The sequence below is a fragment of the Arvicola amphibius genome, chromosome 1 (genome assembly GCF_903992535.2).
Source record: "Arvicola amphibius chromosome 1, mArvAmp1.2, whole genome shotgun sequence".
NCBI lineage: Eukaryota > Metazoa > Chordata > Mammalia > Rodentia > Cricetidae > Arvicola > Arvicola amphibius.
The window spans coordinates 69,484,299-69,510,251 of NC_052047.1; the positions used below are offsets into that span (position 1 = coordinate 69,484,299).

The window sequence follows — 25,953 nt, forward strand, 5'->3', positions numbered from 1 at the left end:
CTCACCTGAAGCCTCAGCAGCCAGGGCATGGGACTCTTGAGTGTCCTGGGGAGCACTGGAGAGGCTAGCCCTGGAAGCATCCGCCTCCTCTGGAGAGCAGCCAGGCTGCAGTGGCATCTCAGCTTGGTAGCATGGAGATTGTTCCTCTTCCCGAGTTGTCCCCAGACTCCAATGGTGGAGTCTGGGGACATCCAAGCCCAGCATCCCACCCCAGGGGCTGTGGCTATGCATCCCTTGACAGTCTTGAGGCAAGCCCAAGTCACAGTCTACATCCTCTGGAATAATGGGGATACGCTGGCTCAGATCCCGAGCTCCTGCATAGCAGCTGGGTGGGGGTTCCTCAGTGAGTGTGTACTGCACACTCACAGAATAGTCTTCAGTGTAGCAGCCATTGCCCCTGCCAGCACTGTGGGCCACCTGCTTCTCTTCATAGAAGCAGCAGGGCAGGCCCTCATATTTTACCCCATCTGTCCTGGGAAAATGGTCTGAGTGAAGGCCATACAGGCCTTGGGAGCTCCCTGGTTGTGGCTCCCCACTTGTAGGGTTGCAATCTTCAAGGAGCCGGGGACCCAGGAATAAGGTGCTGCCACCAGAAGCTGCTCCTGTCCCAGGGCCCAGGGAAGAGGGCTGGGGATCAAAGCAGCAAGCACATGATGGTCCCTCTGGGCCCCCTTTCCAGGTCCTCCTGAGGTCCAGGGCAGCCCCAGGAGAAACCTCGAGCCCCACTTCTGAGGTAGAGCTGTTGGGCCCTCTGGGTTCCAGTGAGGAGTTGCTGCTGTAGTTCATCTCTAGGCTGCAGGTGGACAGCTGGTCTCCTGAGGGAGAGGCAGGGCCTAGCCAAGGCTCACCCCGCCCAGCACCTTGACTGTGTGCTGCTGGGAGCTCCTCTGGTGGTGGGGAGCCCTCAAGATGTACAGCAGGTCCCCGGCTGCGGTAGATGAAGGGGTCATAGTCACTGCTGAGGGAGCTGCGGAAGGTGGAACAGCTCCCATACACACCTTGGTTGCTGACTTCTGTGCAGTCCACCACGGAGTCACTGGAAGAGCAGCGGCACTGACCAGAGCTGTTACTGCTGCTATCACTACCAGGACAGTCTGCCAGATAGCCACTGCACACAGAACGGTGCCCATGGTAGCAGCTGAAGCTGGAAGAGCTGCCACTCTCCACGTGGGTGGGAGGGGCCATGTGCACCACGGTGGGGAAGAGCAGGCTGCTTCCACCATTTGGTGGGAAGGCACGGGATGGACCCCTGGGTACAAGGCTGGGAATAGGCTGGCCCTCCTGTTCTGGATAGCTGAGACCCTGGAAGTAGTAGTGTTGGTACATGGTCTCATACTGGGAGAAGCAAGCTGCCTTGGAGAAGCTGCGGCCACTGAACTTGGGCCTGCGGAAGGGATGGGCTGGTGAGTAGGCCCGGTGTTCCAGGCTGCAGCGGTGAGGGGTCAGAGTGTGGTCCAGGTGCAGGGATGGGTAGCCACGGATATAGGTAGGGGTCTGTGGAGAATAGAGGTTCTGTTCCCCATGCCGGTCCATGGTCAGCAGTGTGACAGGATTGCCATGGGAGTCCATACTTGTCCTGGTAGGGTAGGCTGGGATGGCGTTGGTCCTATGCACACGGCCTGGGTAATGTACTGGCAGGGTCACTCTTGGCTGACGACCACGTGTAAGGTTGCTGGTCTCAACACAAACAGCACCCGGATTTCCCTTTTGTTCTGGAAGAGGAGGAGGAAACAAGGTAATGGGTCAAAGCCTGAAGCATCAAGTAAAGCCAAGTGCCAGGGAGTTTATGCTTGACCCTGCCACATTATAAGCTGCCTCCAAGTTCAGCTGAGCTGATGGAGGCTGACTTGTCTCTTTTCCTATGTCTCCACACAGAGTACAGAGAGCAAAACACAAAGATGAAAGTGTCTCCCACCCTGCCCTGTAATGATGACATGGGTAGAGCAACAAACACTGTTACTGCATATTCATCATCCCTTGTGTCCCTGGAAACAACCCTGCAGTCTAGGCCTGGGCAGTCATCTGTTAGAGACAGGGCTCTAGGCCCGGGAGGCCAGGCCAGGATGCTAGGGTCTGTTGTTTTCTACTTTTCTCAGGCATGACCCCAGCCTGACCTCCAACCTGCTAGATAGTTAAAGATGACCTTTAACACCTGTGTCTACTTCCCAAGTGCTGGGTATACCATGTGTATACCATATACCCAGCTAGGGTCCTGTTTAATTGGAAACTCAAACTTGAACGCAAGATGATTTTCTTGAGGGGGTGGGAGGGTGTCAAGCCTGTGATTTTGCACAATCTAGGCAACAGTCTCCTACTGAGCCTCATCACCTGCCCCTAAAAGTGATCCTCAATGCCAAGCTCTGCTTAGAATTGTGCAGCCAAGTTTCAAAGCCTAATGCTTACACACCTACAGGCCAGAAGACCATGCCGCGTTGGTTCAGTTCGTTCATGAGCCTACAGCATGCATTAAGCACTTAACATACTTTGAAGGGACAGTGTCCTCCAAGATCTGTAACAATTACCTATGATGTTGTGCCGACAGTGGGGGCAAGTGTGGTGCTGCAGCAGCCATGGATCCACACACTTCCTGTGGAACCGATGGGTACAGGGGATGACCCGAAGTTCCTGCAAAGGGAAAGAGGGGGACATAGCATGAAGAATGGACTGAAGGGAGGGTACTTCTGCCTTCAGTCTCACACATGTGCCTCCTCCAATGGATCCTATGGGGGACAGAATGTGCTGGTGCCCTCCTGCTAAAATATGAATCTTAAGTGTTCCTAGATTGGCAGTACCAGGAAGGAGAGGGCCTAGTGGGACCTGGTTTCCCTCTCCTTCTCTTTTGTGTCCTTCTGGTAAGCAATGTTGAAGATTTACTTATTTTTTTATTTCTTTACTTTTTTTAGACAGGATTTCTCTGTAGCCCTGGCTGTCCTGGAATTCACTTTGTAGACAAGGCTGTCCTGAAACTCAGAGACCTACCTGTCTGCCTGTGCCTTCTGAGTGCTGGGATTAAAGGCACGTGCCACCACTACTTGGTTTATTTATTTACTTACTTATTTACTTATTTATTTTTAAGCTAGATGACTATTTATCTATCTATCTATCTATCTATCTATCTATCTATCTATCTATCTATCTATCTATCAATCATGTATACAGTGTTCTGCCTGCATGTATACCTGAACACCAGAAGAGGGCATCAGATCTCATTAAAGATGGTTGTGAGCCACCATGTGGTTGCTAGGAATTGAACACAGGACCTCTGGAAGAGATGCCAGTGCTCTTAACCTCTGAGCCATCTCTCCAACCTGAGATGATAAATTTTATTAGAGATGAAGAGGGAACTTTCAGGGTAGGAAAGCAGTGTATCTCAGAAGTTGCTCAGGAGAATGGAGAAGAGAAGGGAGTTCATGTTGCTAGAGTTATGCTGGTACAGAGGTCAGATACATGGAGAAAGAACAAGGAAGAAGATTAAGAAAAGGTACATTTGCCGGGGCGGTGGTGGCGCACGCCTTTAATCCCAGCACTCGGGAGGCAGAGGCAGGCGGATCTCTGTGAGTTTGAGGCCAGCCTGGTCTACAAGAGCTAGTTCCAGGACAGGCTCTAAAAAAGCTGCAGAGAAACCCTGTCTCGAAAAAAAAACCAAAAAAAAAAAAAAAAAAAAAAGAGAAAAGGTACATTTTTCTGAGTAATTCAGAAACACAGGCAGACTTACAAAGCAGCACAGCTGCATTCTGCACAAGACTGCCTTAATTTTAACTTTTAGTTATATGAATGCATGCTTATGTGTTTGTACTGAGTGTATGTATGTGAATGTAGTTGCCTGAGGGGGTACTAGTCCCCTGGAGCTGGAGTTGCAGGTAGGTATGACTCACTCAACACGAGTTTTAGGAACAGAATTCAGATCCTCTCCAAAAGAAGCATGTGCTCCTAACCACTGTGGTACCTCCAGTCCGATCCATCACATGCTTTCGTCATGATATGCTGCCTCCCTGTTTGCAGTCAAATGATCATGGGCCAAACTGTCCAAAAACTATGCGCTCAAACAAACCTTTGCTCTTTATATGTTTATTACTGCAGGTATTTGTTATAGGAATGGAAAGTTAAAACACTGTACTCTCTCCCCTAATTCCAACTAAGGGCCACTTTCATTCCTTCAAGTATTCAAGTAGGGCCCATAGGGAGAAGGAAACTGAAACTGCCCAATCTACGTGGCCCAATCATAGTCCTCAGGGTTAAAGGACAAGGAAGGCAAGGAAGTGGGTTCCTTTCTAGGAGCTGGAGGGCACACCTAAGTCCAAAAGCAGCAGGCTAGAGAGCATGGGGTTTGCAGGGAGAGTTACAAACACCCTAGGTCATTTATGTTGAAGTAGAGCAGTGGTTCTCAGTCTTTGGGCTGCGACACACCAAACCATCTGAAAACACAGATATTTACATCACAACTCATAACAAAATTACAGTTATGAAAGAGCAACAAAAATAATTTTATGGTTGGGGTCACCACACATGAGGAACTATATTAAAGGATTGTAGCATTAGGAAGGCTGAGAGTCATTGAACCATATACAGACGGTTGCTTCTTGGCACTTTTGAAGGAGGTCAAGTACAAAGAACACTTGCTGGGGCCACCTAGCTTCTAAGGAAAGCAGTCTATGACAGAATGTGATGGCTTTCTAAGTATCATCCTAACTATTCTTGCTGCTTTGCTTTTATTTTCTCACAAGTCTGACACAGTGATATTCACACTAATAACCAATGTGGTGCTTTAGAATGCCTGTGTCTTCTCACCTAAGTAGCCTTCGTGAGCATCTAGTATGCTGGTTTGGATCATCAATGCAGACACTGGATGAAATCACTTGCCAAACCAAGAACCTGCCTAGGCTAGGTTGGAATCCTGGGCTAGGTATGTACCTACAGTCCATGCAAGAGCATCATTCCAAGTGCCTGTGTGCAAACATACTTTTGTCCAGCAATCTATATTCAGGGGCTATCCAAGGCCTGAACTCTCTAAACAGTTTGCTCCACCCTCATCCCAACTGTTGTGTACCTGTCCAACTGGAGAGAGGCACAAAGTAACAAAGTGCTAATGATGGGTGGTTATAGGTGAATGGTCTATGCTGCTCCTAGTACTTTAATTCCAACTTTTAATAAAGAGCCACAAGTGAAAACAAAGGCATCAAATATCTTGACTTTTTCCAAGTAAACATACCACATAACCACTTCTTCAAAGCAAAGCAAGCAACTTGTTCTTGCATCTACGTATTTTCTGTCTAACCATGTACTTTTTTGTTTATTTGTTTTGTTTTGTTGTTGGAGTCATGACCTTAAACTCACAATTTTCCTGATTAGCCTCTCAAGTGCTATAATGACTGGCACGTGCTACCATGCCTGGCATTCACGTATTTCTGATTAACTTCTAAAGTCACCCAGTTAGGTAGACCATCTATAGACTATTATGTCTTCCCAGGTCCTAGGAGAAATACCTTTAAAAGCCTGGATATTGAATCAAGGTTGTAGGAAACTGGTCATGGTGGTCCCCAGCACCTCTGGGGACCATATATCCCCTCCCCACCCAAGACAGGTCCTGTCTCTAACATTACCTCTCCATCAATGTACTTCTCCAGACAGATAGCACAGTCAGATGTGGAGCCACTGCTAAGTGTATCCAGGGCCCCACAGCTTCCTTCCCGGCGCCCCTTGCTTTTGGAGTTGAACTTTCTGGTTTCCATCTTCTCCAGAGCCTGCACGGCCAACCTGTTCATGGAATTCTGCAAGGAAGAACATGGTCAGTGTTGGTACATATTATATTAATAGTAGTATTCACACCCCAGGCCAATGCACTCAGGACACTGGGACAGAAAATACTAGTCTCACTCAGGTCAAACAGATTCTTGAGAAACTGTTCAAAACTCACCCTGCCACTGTATTTCATAGACCCTTTAGAGTGCCCATGACATCTGTCTAGTATTTTCACAAGTGACCCTACTCAAAAGTCTTGCCTTCAAGGTAAAAGGCAATTCTCTGTTTCTGGTACTTCCCAACTCTGTGGGACTTTGGTTTTTAGAAGGCCCTATGTTAAATACCTCCTTGTTGAGGGAAATGAGCATTTAGATGAGTGCTCAGCATCTGACACACAGTGTGAGTGGATAAATACTAGCCAATAATCCCTGTTTTTGCTGGTGATGGCCCCTCAGACCTCCTGACAACTGAAACCATTTTCTTTTGACTGTCACTCTCCAAGGTACCTTCTCGCCAAGGTATCACACTGCCACACATCTCAGTCTATCCTCCTGCTTCCCTCCTCTCTCCACCCTCTGCCTGCAGATCTTTCTTGCAAGCAGCAGTGATGGGTTGGCTAGAGTACTAGTATGGCTACCTGTTTATCAAGAGTCATCATAAGGGCCTGGCAGAGGTAAATTTCATCACAAGACCTGGGGACCTGACAGTCTGTATTTTTACCAACCCTAAATCTACCTGAGGAGCAAAGGCCTCACGTTCCAAAACAAATTTTTATTTGGACATTTCCTTCAAAATACTCGCTTGGAATACACCCAATGAAGAGGCCTTTTCAGGCTTGCCCCTCTCAACACTAGGGCTCAGTACTTGAGGTCTGACATTCTCCAGAACACTGAGAAAGGAAGGGGAGCAAGGATAGCAGGTTGCCTAGACCTCTAACTTTCATCAGCAACAGGGTAATGGGGTTCACAAGTTGCTTTTAGGGGTTACCTGACTACGACGCTGCTTCAGCTTGATTTTGACAAGGAGAATGAGGCAAACCAGGGAGACGACGACGAAGAAAGCCAGGAAAATCCCCATGTCAAAGTACTCAGTGGGTTGCTAGAATAGAACACAAATGCCATGAGCCATGTTCTCTTTGGCCTGATTGTGGGCATGTGGGCTGTCAGTCCTGGTCAGGAAATGGAGTGGACGAGTGAGGACAGGATCCCTCAGTGTGTAGGAAGTTTGTGGGGTTCTGCTCACATGAACACAGTGATAGTGCCTTAATGTGGCCAGGATGGGGGTGGGGGAGTTATATTAGCCTCACACCTCCTAGTAGCCGAGAGAGCCATTTGTAAAGTTTAGTCTCCCATTAAAACAGTGCAAAGTTTGGTATACCTCGTGAGAAAAGCCCCTCTGAATAAACACAAATAATCACAGTTATAGACAAAGGAGTGAGTGTTGTGTTTTGAGGGAACAGTGATTACTAAGCATATAATTAATGGTTTACAACAACTTAGAAAATTGTATGGTGTTTCCACAAAAATCAGCTTCCACTACAATGAGTCACGTTTGCCCAAGAGTTCCTTCTTCCTTTAAAATGAAGACAGCAAGTCAGTTCTGCAAATGTCTTGTTTCTTTTTTTGGTGTGGGGTAGGGGGTAGCATTTATCCTAAGTTGGTCTTACCTTGCTATGGAGCTGAAGATGACCCTGAATTTCTAAATTCACCTTCTAAATGTTGGAATCACAGCTGTGCCATGACAGCAGCTTTATGTAGTGCTGGGGAATGAACCCTGGGCTTTGTGGATGCTAGGCAAGTCCTCTACCAACTGAGCTGCACTTGGCAGCTCTTATCTTTTTCACACAAAGAACACTGACTTCTGCTATCTGAAGCTGCTACATCTCGGATATCCACTTAGCCAGTAAGAACAGGACCCTAGTAAGATGCTGTGCTACCCATATACTTGGTGCAGGAGGAAGAATCATTCTGCATGGGAACAGTTCAGTAACTGTGAAGAGGGAAGAAAACATATATGGGCATCAGCCCCAGATTCCAAGGCTGAGGAGAAGAGGCCAGTCAAGTGTCAGTGGGCAGTACTACTGTTTCAGTGCAATGAAGTGACGCCTGACTGCTATTCATCACAACCAATGTCAGTCCCATGTCTGAGAAATTCTTAGTGTTCGTATTTGTGAGCCGGGGAGTTTTAAGTCAGTGATCTACCTGATTGGCAGAAGGAAGTATAGGCCTTTTCTTAGGTCTTTCTAGGTCAGATGGCAGGAAAGAGACAAAGGGAAACAAGTGCTAAATGTGTCATCCCTTCATTTTTTTCAGCTTGTCTCTCAGAAGGATGGGCTAAAAGGGGCAACGCCAGATGAGTAAAACCAGAGACTTCATAGCATACAGTGTCTATTTCTGTAAGCTTTTACAATTTTTTTACAAATAAAAAAAATTAGTGAAAATTTCTGTTTTCCTGTCCTATAGCTGAGCTCAACCCATAGAAACAGATACTATGCCAGCATTCTAGATATAGGAACAAGATGGCTGAAAGTCAAAGCTCAAAGAAAATGAAGGCACCGACCGGTAGGCAACAGACAAGTTACCACTCACTCGAGGAGGGAGGTGCTGGATCCTTGCTCGGGCTACTTTCTGCTTGTTGACAATGTTCATCAGCTTGATGGCATCTGCACCCTTCACATACACCACTGGTCTCTTAAGAGGGTCTTCTGAGCCTTGGTTTAGCTGGCAAGAAAGAGAGGGCACCAATTAAAAGACATGCTTACTTTAAGAAGCAAGAGAGGCTGGGCGGTGTTGGCACACACCTTCAATCCCAGTACTCAGGAGCCAGAGGTAGGAGGATCTCTGTGAGTTTGAGGCCAGAATGCTCTACAGACTGAGTTCAAGGACAGGCTCCATAGCTAGAGAAACCCTGTCTCAAAAAACAAACAGAAAAAAAAAAAAAAGAAAAAGCAAGATGTGGCTCTGTGGTAGAGCACTTGTCTGGCAATGCAAGGTCTAGCTTTCAGCACATACACGCACACGTGTATTTTATGAATGCATACACAAGAAAGAACATTAAACCCCCACTTGGACATTCTTGAAGTCTTCAAGCATTACAGACTTGGGATTCCCAGAAAGGCAAGGATAGGGTGCTATACTTGTTTTAAGATGGGCTGAGCTGGCTGAAAGTCCAGAAGACTATTTGAAAATGTCCCTTATCCCTAACTCCTGACCCATAACCACTTTCTATATGCCTCCCTCAGGATATGATACTCAAACACAGGCATATTACTTCAGCAGATAGGTGCAAAGAATCTGAGACAAGGGTGTCACAACAGTGCCCACTCAATATAACCACAGCAAATTCCTCTCAGGCAGACAGTAGGAATGATTTTGGTGGAGATTTATTTACCTGGTCAATGGCTTCTGGGTTTTCAGATACATCAAAGATAACTGCAGTGGCTCCCCGCTGAACTGCTCTCTTGGCCTGGAACATGAAAAAGAGAAGGTTGGCAACTCTGTCCCTACCTGCCTCGAGCCAGGGTTTCTCTGTATAAACAGCCTTAGCTGTCCTGGAACTAGCTCTTGTAGACCATGTTGGTCTCAAACTCACAGAGATCTACTTTCCTCTGCCTCTCAAATTCTGGGATTAAAGTTGTGTGCCATCACTGCCCAGCCCAGCAACTCTGTCTTTTGACCCTACCAATACTGGCCTCATAAATCAGGTATGGCTTCAAATGCAGAACCAGAGAGTAAGCAAGATCTGTGCCTCTGAGCAAGTTGTTCTACTTTTCCAAGCCTTGACATTCTCATCTGAAAAACAGGAGACACAGCCACTTACTGTGTCCTATCATCCCAGTAGCCTGGTGACTTAGAATGGGTGGAAATGAGTAACTGACTATGCAAAGTCTTTCTTTCCCATCTAGCTGGAATATTAAAAACAAGTCTATGGATGGGCAGTTTGCCCAGCCAGTGCAGAGGTACTGGTTTTGATATTTTCTGCTACGAACACACTGCCCCTGGCAACCAGAGTAAATGCCTTTGGTTTGTCTCTTGTGGTCCTTTCTTCCTTCCCATGCCATCTAGTTAGAATAGCATGTTGACTACTACTGAATGGATCTCAAAATGGTCACTTTTAACACACAACACAAGCTGCAGATCTTTGTAGACACCATTGGGGGGCTTAAAAGAAATAATAAGTGGGGATTTAGAGCAGCTGGCTGCCAAGCCTGGCTGAACATCAGAAACCACTTGTGAAATTTGTAAAGCAGATTTCCTGGCTCTGACCACAGAGAAGGGTTCAGTGAAGCTGGAGGCAGGTTCAGCAAGCTCTGGGGACTCAGCTGATCCCACCAGTTGGAAAACTAGAGGTCAGAGGGACAAGACAAGAAGGCTTAAAAACAAATGAGAAGTGATAGAAATTTATATTGTTGTTGGGGTAGAGGAAAAGATGGGAGAAAAGATTCCTTTCCACCTCAGTGAACCTTCTCATTTTATCTCCAGCTAAGTGAACAACAGAGTTGAATCTGCAGAAGAAATGAGACAGACCCTTGCTTTTAGGACTTGAACTACTGTAACAGAGGTAGCCAGAGGTATTAAAAAAAATACAGGGAAAACAAGCCAACTTCCCAAACCAGCATGCTAAAAGATGGGCAAATTATCATCCAGGCCAGTCACTATGAGCTCAAACAGTGAATAGACCCAACAAATAAACAGAGAATAAATGTAAATTCCTTCCACAGGAATAATCTGTACTGACAGGTGCACAAACCCAAAGAACACAGACAAGAATGACCAATGACTTTATCGGACCACTAGAGGGCAGTGTCACTTCGTTACTTTTTAAGTCAACCCCCTTGCACTTGGGACCAAGTCAAAACTTAATGACACTGAAGATAAAGTATGTTCCTTGGAAGCTTAAGAAACACAGGAATCCTGGGTGCAATGATGCAGGATTTGTCCTTGTTCTACAGGTACCTTTCTTAAAAACAAACTGAGACTGAACAATCAGAAAGTCAACTGAGGGTTACCTGGTTGTTTTATTATCAGTGTTCACTGGTGACCAGTGGGCTGTCCCTGCTAAGTTTCAGTCGTTCTTTCTTTTCTGCTTGGTAGTGTTGTGGTCAAACCTGGGCTTTGTTCATGCTGAGCAAGTGCTGTACCACTGCATTTTAAGTCACTGAATCTTTCATGCCCAGCCCCAGAACAACCATGTCCCTGTGCGAGGCCAAGATAAAATGGCACGACTGTTTTCTTAGATTAAGTTCCTTAGGGGAGCAGACTTCTACCCACAGCTCCTAGACTCCTGATGGGTGCTTGTGTTTCTGCCCCAGTGGTACCCTAGGCTTCTTCACAAATTCCATTCCCAGAGGAAGAAATAAAGAGGTCCTCTCATTCTTTTATTCTGCTTTCATCCAGGGATCCAGGATATCAAACAGTACCTGTGAAGAGTGTGAGTTCAGATATGTCCTGACTGGAGTGCTTGTCCCTCCAGCTTTGATGCTAGTGCACCTGGAGAGGCTGGCACAGGCTGCAGTGCCTGGGTAGGGAATGCCTTCCTGGAATGTGCCTCAGGGAAACTACACAGCCAGAGGGCCTCCTTGACTTCCCTGTATTTCTTGTTTCACAAGAACACGAATGTTCATTTGTTTCAGAGGCATGACCCATTCAGGGCAGACATCACAGAGCCGGGGGCAGGGAGTGTAAACCTTGGGCCTCATCCATACCAGGTTATGTCCTTTACCATGGGGCTATACATTCTCAGCCATACAAAAGATTATTCAAAACATACATGGTTTTGTTAGGCATGGTGGCACACACCTTTAATACCAACACTTGGGAGGGGGAGTCAGAGTCAGAGTCAGAGTCAGAGTCAGAGTCAGAGTCAGAGTCAGAGTCAGAGTCAGGTATATCTCTGTGAGTTTGAGGCCAGCCTGGTCTATAGAGTGAGTCTGAGGATGGCCAGGGCTACACACAGAAACCTTGTCTTAAAACACCAAACCAAAACCAAACCTTATTTATTTGGTGAGGAGGACAGGTAGAGAATAAAGTGCTTAGCTCTCATCTACAACTCAACCTCAGACAAATCACTAATGCATGGAATCTAAGGACAAGTCCTGTGGCTGAGCAAATTTTCAGTGAATTACAATAAAAATTTTATTTATGGAGGCTGGAGATGTAGTGCAATTGGCAGAGTGATTGTCAACCATGCCTAAAGCCCTAGCCCTTCATAAAGAGATCCTTAGCAAGGCGTTAGGACTGGGTATGGTGTCTGTAATTCCATCATTTAAGAGGTAGAGGCAGGAGAATCATAAAATTCAAGATCATCCCAGCAACACAGAGTTTGAGGGTAGTTTGGACTAAGCTGCTAATTGAAGTAATTTGTATTTCCAGCACATATCAGGACTGGGTAAAAAGAGAGCCTACTGAGAGCATGCCTGTTGGGAGGTGTGTGGCTTTAGAAAAGACTGATGGATGTTACTCAATGGTAAAATGTGCTAGCATGCATTAATCCTGAGTTTGTTTAATCCTCAAGAAAAGGTCATGGGTAACCTTAATTTACAAGATGGGAACTTTCATTATATTTTAAAAACATAAAATACTGTTTGGTTACACTTTTCCTCCTGCCCCAATGTAATTTTAAAAACTTGAGAAGCCAAGTTCTTTGAACAAATTTTCCAATTTTATCTATTGCCCATCTCCTGCCAAACTATTATATTTCAAACAACCTAAATCCTAGCTAGAAGATTACCAGTCTTGTGACTAGAGTAAACTTTATTTTTATAATGTTATACCTGTAATGCTGCATGAAAGGATGGAAAAGGCTGTGGCTTTCTTAGATGTGAGACATCCCTGCAAAACTAAACAGCAGCCAAAGGCCTTGCCTTGCTAACCCTTCCCATCAGAGGTATCTTCAGGTTGCTTTTATCCTCACTTAGGCCAGCACAGGTAGAACCAAAGGAGAGGCAACCAGAAACATAGTGGCAAGGAGATGTTTGTAGGTGATACAAAGTAACGAAAGAGCAAAATCTGCATGCTTCTATTTTACAAAGCACAAAATTAGAAGCCTCAGAAGGCAAGACCCTACTAATCATTCATCACTCCTATGATGATTCAATCAATGCTCAGTAAATTGAAAGAAACCTGTCTGGGCCCATATTTAGGTTACGGCAAGGAAAGAGCTCCCTGACTATGGGGATGGTTCTTCCACAAGACCAAGTCTATAAACTCCCAATGCAGACAGCATTCTGATGACAATGGTTCTGTTATAATAGGGCCTTATAGGGATGTGTGTGTGTGTGTGTGTGTGTGTGTGTGTGTGTGTGTGTGTGTGCGCGCGATTGACGTGTCCAGACCTGATTTGGAGCTCAGACCTACCAATCAATACCTGTCCTTTGGAACTTCTGAGATACATTAAGTTTTGTTTAGTTATATCTTTGTTAAGCACTTGGATGTAAGTTCCCTAATGTCTAAGCTTTATTGTAGGAAAATGAAGACAAAACATGTTCTCAGCAGGAAATAACCAAAAAAACTTTTCTCTGGATTCTTGATGAGAGAGTACCCAAGGAGTTGGACTGTCAATAGCTAGTTGGAAGATGTGTCTACAGCTTCTTATGGGAAGTTCTGACATATATCTATTCCAGTGGCTCTACGGAATATAATTTTATTATATTTATTTAACAGCAGACATAGTGAAAGACAGGTATTTATCCTTATGGAGCATATCTTCTGCATGTGATGATGGTGGAATACACCATACCTCTGGGGGCATCACCAGGAAAGTTTGGTGTTTAGTTCAGGGACATATGGGCAAGAGATGAAGAATACAAGGTTGCTTATCCTGTCTCTAGAGTGGCTTTCCACAAAGTGCACATATGGAAATGACCTATTTTCCTGGCTGGTATCCTCTGGAAGTATTGCATTTTCTAGAGCTATCCATGACAAATGTGAAGCACATTCATTTTTTGGCTGCTCCTGACTACCCAGCATTAGAAAGCCTTTCTTAGCAATGCATAGAATACCTTCCCTGCTGTATAGCAGGCTTTGGATCAATGTTCCATGGTGGGTAGCACGCTTGGGTTAAAGGATTATCAACCCCTTCTTTTCACTCTCACAGGTAGAAGGATGACATTTTGCTCTGGTAGCCAATTACTAAATAATGTACACATCCACAACTTAACAGAAATGGTTATTGGTATGAAAACATCCAATTATATAGTTCCATCTATGAACAATTTAAGATAGCCAACTAACTGTGTGATAGACACAAACAAGAACCTTTTGGAAGCATCTACCATAATACACCTGACAATGTCTTTTCTTCCTTCCCTTCCCCTTCCCCCAGACAGGGTTTTTCTGTAGCTTTGGAGCCTGTCCTGGAACTCACTCTGTGGGCCAGGTTGGCCTTGAACTCACAGATATCTGTCTGTCTCTGCCTCCTGAGTGCTGGGATAAAAGGTGTGTGGCATCACAGGCAGTGAGGCACTCCTTCTTAAGCAAGGTGAGGATGCTGGGGACTCCTCCTTTCAGCCATGTGAACATGTTTATGGGGTTCTCAGATATGCTTACATATAGCTTAACACAAGGTGGCAGACATTACAATAGTGGAGAATTCATGGTACTAGAGGCTCAAGAATTGCTTTCCATGACTTAGCACCAACTTTCTGCTTCAGATTAGATTCTTCTAAACTTTTGCAGCTAGTTCCAGAGCAGGGCAGAACACATTATCCCAGACCCTGCAGGACATTTCTTGAGCAGGATGATGTGGGCCTATGATTCATTCAATTCTCTTTTTTAAAGTTGCTTGTGATGGTGCATACCGGTCATTCCAGCACTCAGGAGGCTGCACGTTCGAGGCCAGTCAGCGGTAAACAGAGTTTAAGACTAGCCTGGGACACATGGTAAGACACTGTCTTGAAAACTCCCAACAGCTTGGCGGTGATGGTGCACACTTAATCCCAGCACTCAGGAGGCAGAGACAGGTGGATCTCTGTGAGTTCGAGGCCAGCCTGGTCTACAAGAGCTAGTTCCAGGACAGGCTCCAAAGTTACAGAGAAACCCTGTCTTGAAAAACTAAAAAAGAAAAAAGGAAAAGAAAAAGAAAAAGAAAAGAAAAAAGAAAACTCCAAAGAAATAAATTCTTACTTTCCTACAACTTGGTCTCCATCCTCAAGGTGGTACATGGAAATTGTAGTTTGCTGTGCCACTCTACATTTAAGTGCTTGCCAAGCTATACTGATTCCAACTTCCAAATCTACCTCCTATTTTTCCATCCCCACTGCTGCCACCTTAGTGCCTTGTGAGTCACAACTAATTTTTTCCCTGCGGCTCTTCCTACCCAGCCAGCCTTACTTATTTACAGCACAGAACAAGACCTTTCTTAGTCAGGGACCTAACTGTGCTGCTCTTAGGGTAAGATCTGACTTCCCTTGCCCACAGCTTCCAAACTCAACACCCCTCTTATTCCTAGCCTTACTAGACAGTTCTTCTCCTGGTTCTCTAAGTGTCCTTCCCATTGAAGGATGTAGCATGCAGCACTCCTAGGGCTCAGTTTTACCTCATTTAACTTGCCTTCCATGGAATAGTCCCTAAGCCTTGCTGCCAGTTCCTCATTGCAGCTCCATCTTCAAAAGCTTCCCTCAGTAGAGGGCAGTCTGGGTGTCAGACTTCACAGCTGACTTAGTGTCGGCTCACAGAGCATCAGTCTCACTCAGTGAGCAAGGCTGGTCACCTGTGGATCCCCCAACTCTTCCATAGGTCTGTTTAGCTGTACCTTTTTGGAACTCTAGTCCTATGTCTTCACACTTCCAATTTCAGGACCCGCCCTCCCTATTCACCATACCATCTTTTGTTGTACTGCTGAGGAGGTTGCTGACTTCTAAGGCAAACATCTTGACTCTGGCCAGCAGTAAAATCAAAAGTAGCTTTGCCTGTAGTTCTTAGGCCCTGGGCTTTGTATACTGGAGTCCAAACCTCTCAAAAAAAACATCCTGTACACTTACAATGTGTGCTCTGCCCCTTCTTTCTCTGGAGGAAAGTGAACTTTTCTTAGAACTCCAATGAGGAAAAGCTAGACAGATGACTACCTCTGGATTTGTGCCCTTGGCCTTCCTCTGGCCTAGAGAACTGATAGAATCTACCCTGCCATTTGCAAAAGAGAACAGGGCACTGGGTCTGCTGAGACACCGAACATGGCTCTCTAGGAGTAGTGGCTGCAGATTCCACAGCTTCACAGCTTTCAAGCTCAAAGGCAGCCTGCCTTAGAGTATTTAGACATCTAAGTACCAATATGGGAGATTTCTGTAGCCTACAGACTTGCAGAGTAGCAGTAACAGCTTCTGGTGTTGTACAGGGTCCTGATCCTGCTGCAGGAAGGCCACGATGGAGCAAGTGGTGGTGGTGTGCTGTTCATTCCAGTGGAGAACAGCCAGTGGACCTAGGGGCTGACCATATCTACGACCACAGCTTTCTCTTGGTGGTTTTTCCTAGTCCGAACTGCCATTCATTGGGTCCTGTGCCCTTCTCTTTCTGGAGAGCACTAAATGGATTTTAAACCTTTACTCCTCACTTTTTCCTCCTTTACTCTTCTCTAGTCAGTGACCACCCAGGCACCAGGCACTTGCATACTCTGGACAGCCCTGTGCCCTGAAACATGAGCCACACCAAGCAAAGGGGCTCACAAAGCCAACTCACCAAGGGCCCTGTTTTCTGACAGAGATTTTTCATTCCATAGGAAATGAGGTCACACAGCAGGGCACACGGGGAACCAGTGAGAAAACCCTGGTGCCAAGAATTGGGACTGGCAGTTATGTTAGAAGACATGGGGAAACCTGGCATAAGCCACCAGGAGAGGTCACCTGTGCTCGGAGGTCATTTGTGCTGGAACACACCGAGTTAAAAACAAAAAGAAACAACAACAACAAAAACCCAGCCCTGATCTCTTCTAAAGTACACACAGTATCTGATTTTACCAAATTACATTTAGAGGGCATTTTGTTAGTTTCTTTCAGGCCTAATCCAAAAGGAGACCAACACGGAAAGAGGACCAATGGTAAAAGAAAGGCTGGAAGACTGGGTGGCCAGACAAGGTTACTTCTCAAGGGTGGGAGGTAAGGGTGGTGACATAGAGCCACCGGCTCCACTGACTTGGCTCCTCATTCCAGGGCTTGGCTGCAGCCTGGCCTGACCTTCCAGGTTTCCCTGGCAAGTGATCAAAGCTCTGAAGCCACAAACACAGTTCAGAACTCAGGGGCCCTGCGGCCAACACCACCCCCCTTCTGCCAGCTCTCATCCGGCTTCTCTGAGAAAGGGCTCTCCCACCAGCTGCACTCCTACCCACCAGAAGATATTTCTTGCCATAATTAAAGTCATTAAGCCTCCAAAGGCTCCCATGGGCTTCAAGTTCTAAGTTCCCGAGAGAGGATGAAGCATTTTTAAGTCCTAGTTAAGATTATGCTGATCTATTCAGGAGACATGTAGCAGCGAGAATCCAGTGGTTAAGTTAATGGTTAAGGCTGCCTAAGTTTAAACAGTGTTATTTATTCTCAAAATATGCAGCAGCCTCCACTTAATTCCTACTAATTAAAGGAACCATCAGAAGAGGCTGAGTCTGTAGTCATGCACGGCGCCGGTGCACAGGTTGGGAGCCTGTTCACAATCAGAAACTACTGGGTGTTAAACGGAAATGCATTTCCTTAGATCTTAATCTCAAATATAGACTTTTAGATCAGTTCCAAGAAACACAATGGTCCTCTTTGTTTTAACACCTGACAAGGAGTACCTAAACCTTAGGAGAGCCTGTGCACACCCTCTTGTTCCATCCATCCTTCTGGGTGAAGGATGTTATGGAAAAATGGCTGCAGAGCTGTCTATGCCTGAAAGAGAATCTTGTAGAGGAACTTGGAAGCTATTACTTTGCCTTGGGAGATTCTCAAAGTCCCATTTCAGGCCAGATCTTATTAGGTCTGTAACTGGAAACTTCAAAAAGGACCACTGCTTTCTGTACATGTGGCAACTAATTAATATAAACAAGTGTTAATTAGGTGGCAGAATCAGGCTTAACAACCTTGCCTGCAAAGTTTGAACATCTAAGCTGTCCTCTGGAGAAAGAGGGCAGGCCCCTTGCAGCTAGGAGCTTGGTTCTTAAGGTTGACCCACTGAGGGGGAAGTTGGGGAATTAAAATTAAAATCACAGACTGGTGAGGTGGCTCAGTGGGTAAGGGGACCTGTCCCCAGGTCTGAGATCTCAGTTTGATGCTGGGAATCAGTGTACTAATGCTGTTGGGCTAATGGAGCCTGAATCTAATTAAGCAGAACCCCAGCAATACTTGGGATGAAGTTAAAGAAGATATTACAATATTCTTGAATCAGGTGACAAACATTTAAAAACAAAACCAAAACAAGAGCATTCTGACTAATAACTTTATCACTAAGCACAATATATCCTTGACATATATAGCCTATTCTTCAGTTCTTGATTAGAGTGTGCCCATTTTTACACACATGCAGGTAGACTCTCAGCCTTCAGGGCCAAGTTCTCATCACCTTGCTTAGAGATGTGCTGCCATTGCAGTCTGTTCCTAGGAGGATACTCTAGAAAGGATTGTAAGGACTGGGAACTAACAAAGGGCCATCTTGAAGGTGGATTGAGGCATGATAAGCTGGGTCACCAGCTTGATAAGCTGCCAACACCCCATGTCTTGTCATCAGCAATACTGGCTTAAAGCATGAAACTTCAGGAGGGAACATAAAGTACTCATTAATGAATCAGTGCTTCCAAACGGTATTGAATCTGCACAACTGCAAGGCAGGGGCAGCTGGCCCCCATTGTATAGTTGGAAGCTCATGTGTTATATATCTTGCCTATGGTCATGAAGTAGAGGGCTGACATTTGATCTAAACCTTTTCTCCCACTCCACCCCAGAGAAATTTTCACCTTGTCCCACTTGGAAGCATGAATGTTGAACTATGACTTGATAGCTTATACAAGTGTTATACGGGTCAGGCTTAGAAGAGCAGACCTATAATCCCAACTATTCGGCAGATTGAAAGTCAACATAAAAACAAGAGGACTAGGCTTAATAGTACAACTCTTGCCTAGCATGTATGAGACCCTAGGTTCAGTCCCTTGTACAAGTGAAGTCAGATGAGTCTCATTCTCCATAGCCCTACAAGGAAATTCTAGATAGCTTTTTAATTAATTAAATAAGTAAATTAATTATATCAAAATTTAAAATTTCCCCTTCTTGTTTGGATTTCTGCCTTTTTTAAATAAAATATGCATTGAAGTTTTACTTGCACATCTTTTTGAGGGAGTTGGATCCACTGGAACTTGAATTACAGTTATGAGTTGCTATATGGGTGCTAGGAATTGAACTTGGGTCCTCTCAAAGAGCAGCCAATGCTCTTAACCACTGAACCAGCTCTCCAGCCCAGCTTTTTTATTTTTAAAAGATACACTTATTTTTATATGTCTGAATGTTTGCCTGCATGCATGTTAAATGCACACGACTGGAGTATGTACAAAGGCCAGAAAAGGCATCAGATCCTCTGGAGCTGGAGTTATAGGTGGTTGTGAGTTGCCATATGGTTTGTGGGAACCAAACCTGGGTCCTCAACAAGAGAAGTTAGTGCTCTCAACCCAAGCCATCTCTCCATAGTCCTTCCCAGGTCCCATTTAGTTCTTATTCTAATTCATTTGGTTTTCTTCCTCTTTAAATTACTGCTAGCCAGGCATGGTGGCGCATGCTTTTAATCCCAGCACATGGTAGACAGAGGCAGGCGGATCTCTGTGAGTTTGAGGCCAGCCTGGTCTACAGAGCAATTTCCAGGACAGCCAGGGCTACACAGAAAAACTGTCTTGAAAAACCCCAAATAGGGCTGGAGAGATGGCTCAGAGGTTAAGAGCACTGGCTGCTCTTCCAAAGGTCCTGAGTTCAATTCCCAGCAACCACATGGTGGCTCACAATCATCTGTAATGAGGTCTGGTGCCCTCTTCTGGCCTGCAGGCATACTCACAGACAGAATATTGTATACATAATAAATAAATAATTTTTAAAAAAAAAAAAAAAAGAAAAAGAAAAACCCCAAATAACAACAAACAAATAACTTTTTGTTAAAAATGTCATCTTAATCAAATATTCAACATAAACAGGGGTCGTATGCCCTCTAGTTGCCTATCACACTGGTTCCTAAGTGCCCATCTTTAGGAGGTTTTAAGGAAGAAACTTTTCCTACTATAGCAGCAGGCTAGCATCTTGGAAAGTCTGCTTTATCAGATACAAGCTATTTCACTCAGTAGTGTAATACCCATTGGCATTTAGGCCAATGTATGCTCATAAACAGGACAGTTCTCACCTTTCCTATTTACTTTTTACTTATTTATTATATTTTATTTTTGAGATGGAGTCTCTCTGTGTAATCCTGGTTGTTCTGTAACTTGCTGACCTAACAGTGATCCACCTGCTTCCAGGTGGGTTAAAGTCTTGTGTCACCATGCCGGGTTTCCTTTCTACTATTTAAGGATGTATCCACCTATGTTGTTCAATATTACTTCAACTCTAAATCCTATAGTTAGTAGAGTTTTAAAATGATAGTTTCGCTATCTTAACCCCCCTCACCAAGAGCATTTATAAAAATATCATAATTAAATCTTTCTCTAGGGAAGAGCAGTTACAACCCTCCTACCTCCCCACCCCTATGCTAGTCTTATGTGTGTATAACTGGTTTGAGGACACCTCACCAAGGTGACCTTTGGGACTGGCACAAGCTGAAGGTCAGGTGACATGAGCTCAGGCTGGCAACACATGTTCTTTTACTTTAGCTCTGCTATGGAGGAAGGGAAGGGAGCTGAAACTCCTGGAATTGAAATCTTGACTCACCTTACTTCTCCATGACCATGAGTGTGTGAGAGAAAGCTCTCTGCTTTGCTTCCTCAGGAATGGAGTTACTAGGATAGTTACAGCAGCTGGGAGGGCTGTCAGAGCAGACACCTGGCATTCAGATCTAAGTACCAGGGGATGATCACCACACACATCTCCCTCCTATGCTCACATCTTTCTGTGGATCTTTACCCTTCCCTTAATGTATGCATGCAGGATGTACTCTTTTTCTGATCCTTCTTGCAGGTGCAGGATCTGTACAAAGTAGGAAGGCCCCCAAGAACCAGTGAGTTGACCTGAAAATTTCTGGAGGCTGATGAGACATGCTGCACTCCTAATACCACAGGAAAGTCTTATATATGGCAATAAATAAAGCCATGGAGTGATCAGGCACAGGGTGGCAATGGGAACTGCCTAGAGAGCTTGCTCAAGACTCCTCCTGAGGCTAAAATCAAAGCTCAGTAGTGTAGTAGTGCTTGCTTCTCTTCCGAAGATCCCAGTTTTGTTCCCAGTATCCAGGCTTTGAAGTTCACAACTGCCTGTAACTCCAGTTCCATTGGATCGGCCACCTCTTCTGGCCTCTGTGGGCACCTCCATGTACATGGCATATACTCAGAGAGAAACGCACATACATATAAATAAAAAAAATCTTTTTCAAAAAGACTCCCTGGAGAGAACTGGGGATCTGCTAGAAGTACACTGGGACCTGTTGGGTCTGAAAGCTCCTCAGGCTAATTCTGAAGTACAACAGCATGCATGAGACCTAGACATTAAGAAGGCTGGAGAGGTGGAAATGTGGCAGGGCACAGGGCATACACCTCTTAACCTAACTCATCACCAACCCCTTGTTTGTCTACCACATAGAATGACCCAATTCCTTCCTCAACTATATTTCCAGTTTTGAAAAAATCCACTAATGCTAGTCTAATTCAGACTAAAGGACAGCTTTATTAAAGAGACAATGTGTTTCTATGGCACTAAACAACAGGGGCTTTTGTAATGTCTGGGGAAAGGTGTCTCTAAAGCAGATGTTTGGGTCCTTCACAGTCAAGGCCTTGCAGAGAGCTACTATACAGACCTATCCCACCCTTACCCCTGTCATAGCACCTGCAATCCAAGAGATACACAAATGCTGATGATACATAGCTGTGGGCATGAACAGGGCAAGCTTTGGTAGTAAAGGACAAATTCCTGGCTTCAGGGTCTAAGCCTTTAACTTCTATTCCACAGGAACCCATGACCTTGCATGGAGTCCCTCCCTATTGGTAGAACTGAGCAGTAGCATAATAGATGGCAAAAACTGGGAAAGAGAACTTCATTTTGAACCAAGTCTCTACTTTCTTGAATTAAGTCCTCAAACACACTCATGAGCTGTGCTTACCAACTCATAGCAATTCCACGCCAACCTCCCAAGTCCTGTCATTAACAGTTGTCGTAGTGATGGGACAATGGGTATGGAGAGAGCTGCTGGCTCTAGCAGCTGGGTTAAGGGGTAGGCTATAAACACAGCATGAGTTAAACTGGAAAGGATGTAATTCAAGGTCTAATTTAAATAGCAAGTGATGTGGGATTCCCCTCTGTATGCTGTGAATACCGTTGGTTAATAAAGAAAACTGCTTTGAGTCTATAGAAGAGGCAGAAAGAGTTAGGCGGGGAAAACTAAATGGAATGCTAGGAGAGATAAGGCGGAGTCAGAGAGAAGTCATGTAGCCTTGCTGGAGACAGACACAGGATGGAACTTTACCCAGTAAGCCACAGCCATGTGGCAATACACAGATTAATAGAAATGGGTTAAATTAATATGTAAAAGCTAGCAAGCCGGGCGTTGGTGGTGCACGCCTTTAATCCCATCACTCGGGAGGCAGAGGCAGGAGGATCTCTGTGAGTTCGAGGCCAGCCTGGTCTACAACAACTAGTTCCAGGACAGGCTCCAAAGCTACAGAGAAACCCTGCCTCGAAAAACCAAAACAAACAAACAAAAACAAAAAAGAGCTAGCCAATAAGAAGTTAGAGCTAACAGGCCAAGTAGTGATTTAAATAATATAATTTCTGTGTGTTTGTTTCTGGTCTGAACTGCCAGTAAATGAACAAGCAACCTCCTAACAACAAGCGTTATAATCAGACTCCTATAGATCAAAAGGTAAATGCTGCCTTTTTATGCATACTCTTACATTTGTCTGAATTCATTCTAGTCCTGGCCCTCGATAAAGAGCCATCACACTTGTGATACTGATGGAAGGGGAACAATAAAACAAGGACAGTGTAGTCCCAAGAACTGACACTAGTGGTCACACCAATAAGTGAGAGGAAGGGTTCTGCAAAAGTTATTCTGGGGTATATGGTAGTTTTGTACTATAGTTCTCACAAGCTCAACACAAAAAACTTCTTACCTACTGCCACCTGGCTTTACTCTCAGTAGCAGCCGGTGTGTCCACAATCTAGCTTCTGGTCTACAGGCTCCCAAGTGGTCCATATGATCTTGGATCACTACTTGGAATTTTGTTTTCTGGAAGGTTCCGTAACTCCTACATGTGGCTCAGTTCTGTAGCTCTGTGTTTCCAATCAAGACTCACACATTTAATATATGTTTACTGAGCATCTACCATGAGACTACAACTACATGCCCCCAAGTCCTCATTCCCAACGCTCCAGTCCCTCTTCTCACGGTGCTTCCACAGTTCTAGGGATGTTATAAGCACAACCAGAAGTAAGTGTTCTGAAGAGCTTGAACTTCAGAGGATAGCAAAAAGAAAGGGAGGGAGGACAAAGTGCAAGAGGCACTTGTGCTTCTACTTGTGCCAACCCTCAGCAGGCTAAGTCTGCTGCAAGCAGCACCCCTAGGAGCCCTTCCTTGCTCAGCTAATATAAATATATTTGCTTGATACCAATACACCCATCAACAAGTCAACAGACAACTGTTGTAAGAAGGCACTTTCATCTTAAAGAATAATGTAGTAGTCTTCAACAGGAAAGAAGATTGAATAAAGACAGACAGATCTTTAAAAGTCAATACAGTGAAAGAAATTTAAGGACCTATGAAGAAACTTAAGAAACTATGACTGGGCCGGGCTGTGGTGGCACACGCCTTTAATCCCATCACTCGGGAGGCAGAGGCAGGCGGATCTCTGAGTTCGAGGCCAGCCTGGTCTACAAGAGCTAGTTCCAAAACAGGCTCTAGAAACTACAAGGAAACCCTGTCTCGAAAAAAAAAAAAAAAAAAAAAAAAAAAAAAAAAACCCGAAAAAAAAAAAAAGAAACTATGACTGGGCCCATCACTTCCTTTGGTTAAAAACAGATGAATAAAAAAAGAATGTCTTGCAAAGGGACAGCTTAATTCCAAGAAAAGGAAAGAGTAAGGGTAATCACTACCAGCTACCCAGAACCCTTCTTGTTGGGGAAGTTTCAAATGAACAGGAAAAGAGTATGTAACTCTGTTTTCTGATATAAGTATAACTCTGTTTTCTGATATGAGAATTTGCCAGTGGGTTTGTGGGTGAGTAGAGTTAGTACCACATGATCTGTAGAACCCCAAATACAAGTTGCTAATTGCAGGATATGCCAACACTGGCTCAGGAGGTATCCAGCTATCAGGCAGGTCTGAAAAAGTGGCTGCTGGCAGTTACTTTATTATTAGTGTGTGCGTGTGTGTACACACAGGTGCTACAGGAAAAGCCAGAGAACATTTTTGTGGAGTCTGTTTTTTTCTTCTTCCTTTATGTGGGTTCTAGAAATTGAGCTCAGGTCATCAGGCTTTTGTACCAAAAGCTTTTACCCACTGAGTCATATTGTTGGCACCTTTTGTAATTGTTTATTGAGAAAGGGTCTCAAATGTACCTTTGGCTAGCTGGAACTCCCTAAGTGAGTCGTTCTCAACCTGTGGGTTACAAACCCCTTTGGGAGTGGTATCAAACAAACGTTTCACAGAGGTCACTTAAGACCATTGGAAAACACATATTGTAAAACTACACAGGTTCCATTCCGCACTCTACGGGAACTAGGCTGAAAATTTAAAAATCATACACACACAGACAGAGACAGACAGACGGGGCACAGGAACATCCTCGAGACAAGAATGCCCACTTAACTGTGCTCAGGGGCAGCTTATATAGGGCTCTGGCCATGCCCCAGCTCTCAGATCTTTCAGCTGCAGACTCATCAGAACCCACTCCCTTGCCATCAGGGTCTCATGCTCAGAGCAGCTGCAGGCTGCTCAGAGCAAAGGAAAACAAGTTGTTTACAAGAAATTCAGGGTCTGGCGTTCCGCAGTCACCAACAACAGGAGTATGATTCACAACAGTAGCAAAATTAGTTATGAATTAGCAACAAACATAATTTTATGGTTGGGGTCGCTACATATGAGGAACTGTATTAAAAGGTTGTAGTATTTAAGAAGGTTGAAAACCACTGTTCTGTGGACACCAAACTGGCCTCCAACTCAGAGATACAGCCTGCCTTTGCCCCGATTGCTAGGATTAAAGGTGTGTGCCTCTACACCCAGTCCCTGTTCTAATTAAAATTTATTATTATTATTGTGTCTATGTGTGGGAGCACATGCCACAGTGCATATGTGGAGGTAGAGGACAACTTTGTCAAGTATGTTTTCTCTTTCTATCTTCATGTGGGCATTTTGAGTTTTGAATTTAGGTTGCTGGATCATCAAGCTTATATCCTTTTCCTAGTCTGAGGCTGAAGAGATCAAACTGCATACCCTTTGAGTTTCTGGAACACATGGAAAGATCAGTGAGCCAACTCTAGAAGACCACAAACCACTTTCTTTGAAGTAAGAGTTCTGGCCAGATGCTCCTGCACAGACCAAGTCCATTACTCTTGGCCCCAAAGCCAATGTGGCACACTTGAGGACACTAAGCCTGCTTCTGTCCTAAGACTTGCATAGCACACCTCAGACAAGGAGCCTGAGTCCCACTTATCTGATTTGCAAAGAAGGCCATGTTTTGCTGAGACCAGAGTGTATCCCACTCAAACCTGCCCCCAGCCTACAATCAGGTTTCGAAATGTCCAAGTTTTTGCTTGAGGTTGGTAGAATCCAGATATATCTTTAAGCGTTATTTCTGTAAAATTATAAACATTTTATATGTATTGTTTCAAGCAATCATTACTAGAACTTTCTAAGGGATCTAAAGGTAAGCATTTGTGATGATTTGAATGAGAATGGCTCCTGTAGGCACATATATTTGAATGCTTAGTCATTGGGGGTGGACCTGTTTGAGAAGGATTAGAAAGATTAGGAGGTGTGGCATTGTTGGAGGAATTGTGTCACCAGGGATGGACTTTAATGAGATTTTTGGTTTTTTGTTTGCATTTTTTTTTGAGGCAGGGTTTCTCTGTAGCTTTGGAAC

At 44.8% G+C, this 25,953-nt stretch overlaps 1 protein-coding gene across 1 annotated transcript in view; it reads right to left on the bottom strand.

Moving 5' to 3' along the window:
- Znrf3 (zinc and ring finger 3) overlaps positions 1–25,953 on the bottom strand; it is a 151,307-nt gene that overhangs the window by 4,560 nt on the left and 120,794 nt on the right. Inside the window, exons 3-8 of the mRNA XM_038344436.1 lie at positions 9,130–9,204; positions 8,328–8,459; positions 6,727–6,837; positions 5,601–5,768; positions 2,523–2,625; positions 6–1,712 (exon numbers count right to left, since the gene is read on the bottom strand). Coding sequence (XP_038200364.1) covers positions 6–1,712; positions 2,523–2,625; positions 5,601–5,768; positions 6,727–6,837; positions 8,328–8,459; positions 9,130–9,204 — 2,296 coding nt within the window. The remainder of the gene's footprint in view (positions 1–5; positions 1,713–2,522; positions 2,626–5,600; positions 5,769–6,726; positions 6,838–8,327; positions 8,460–9,129; positions 9,205–25,953) is intronic.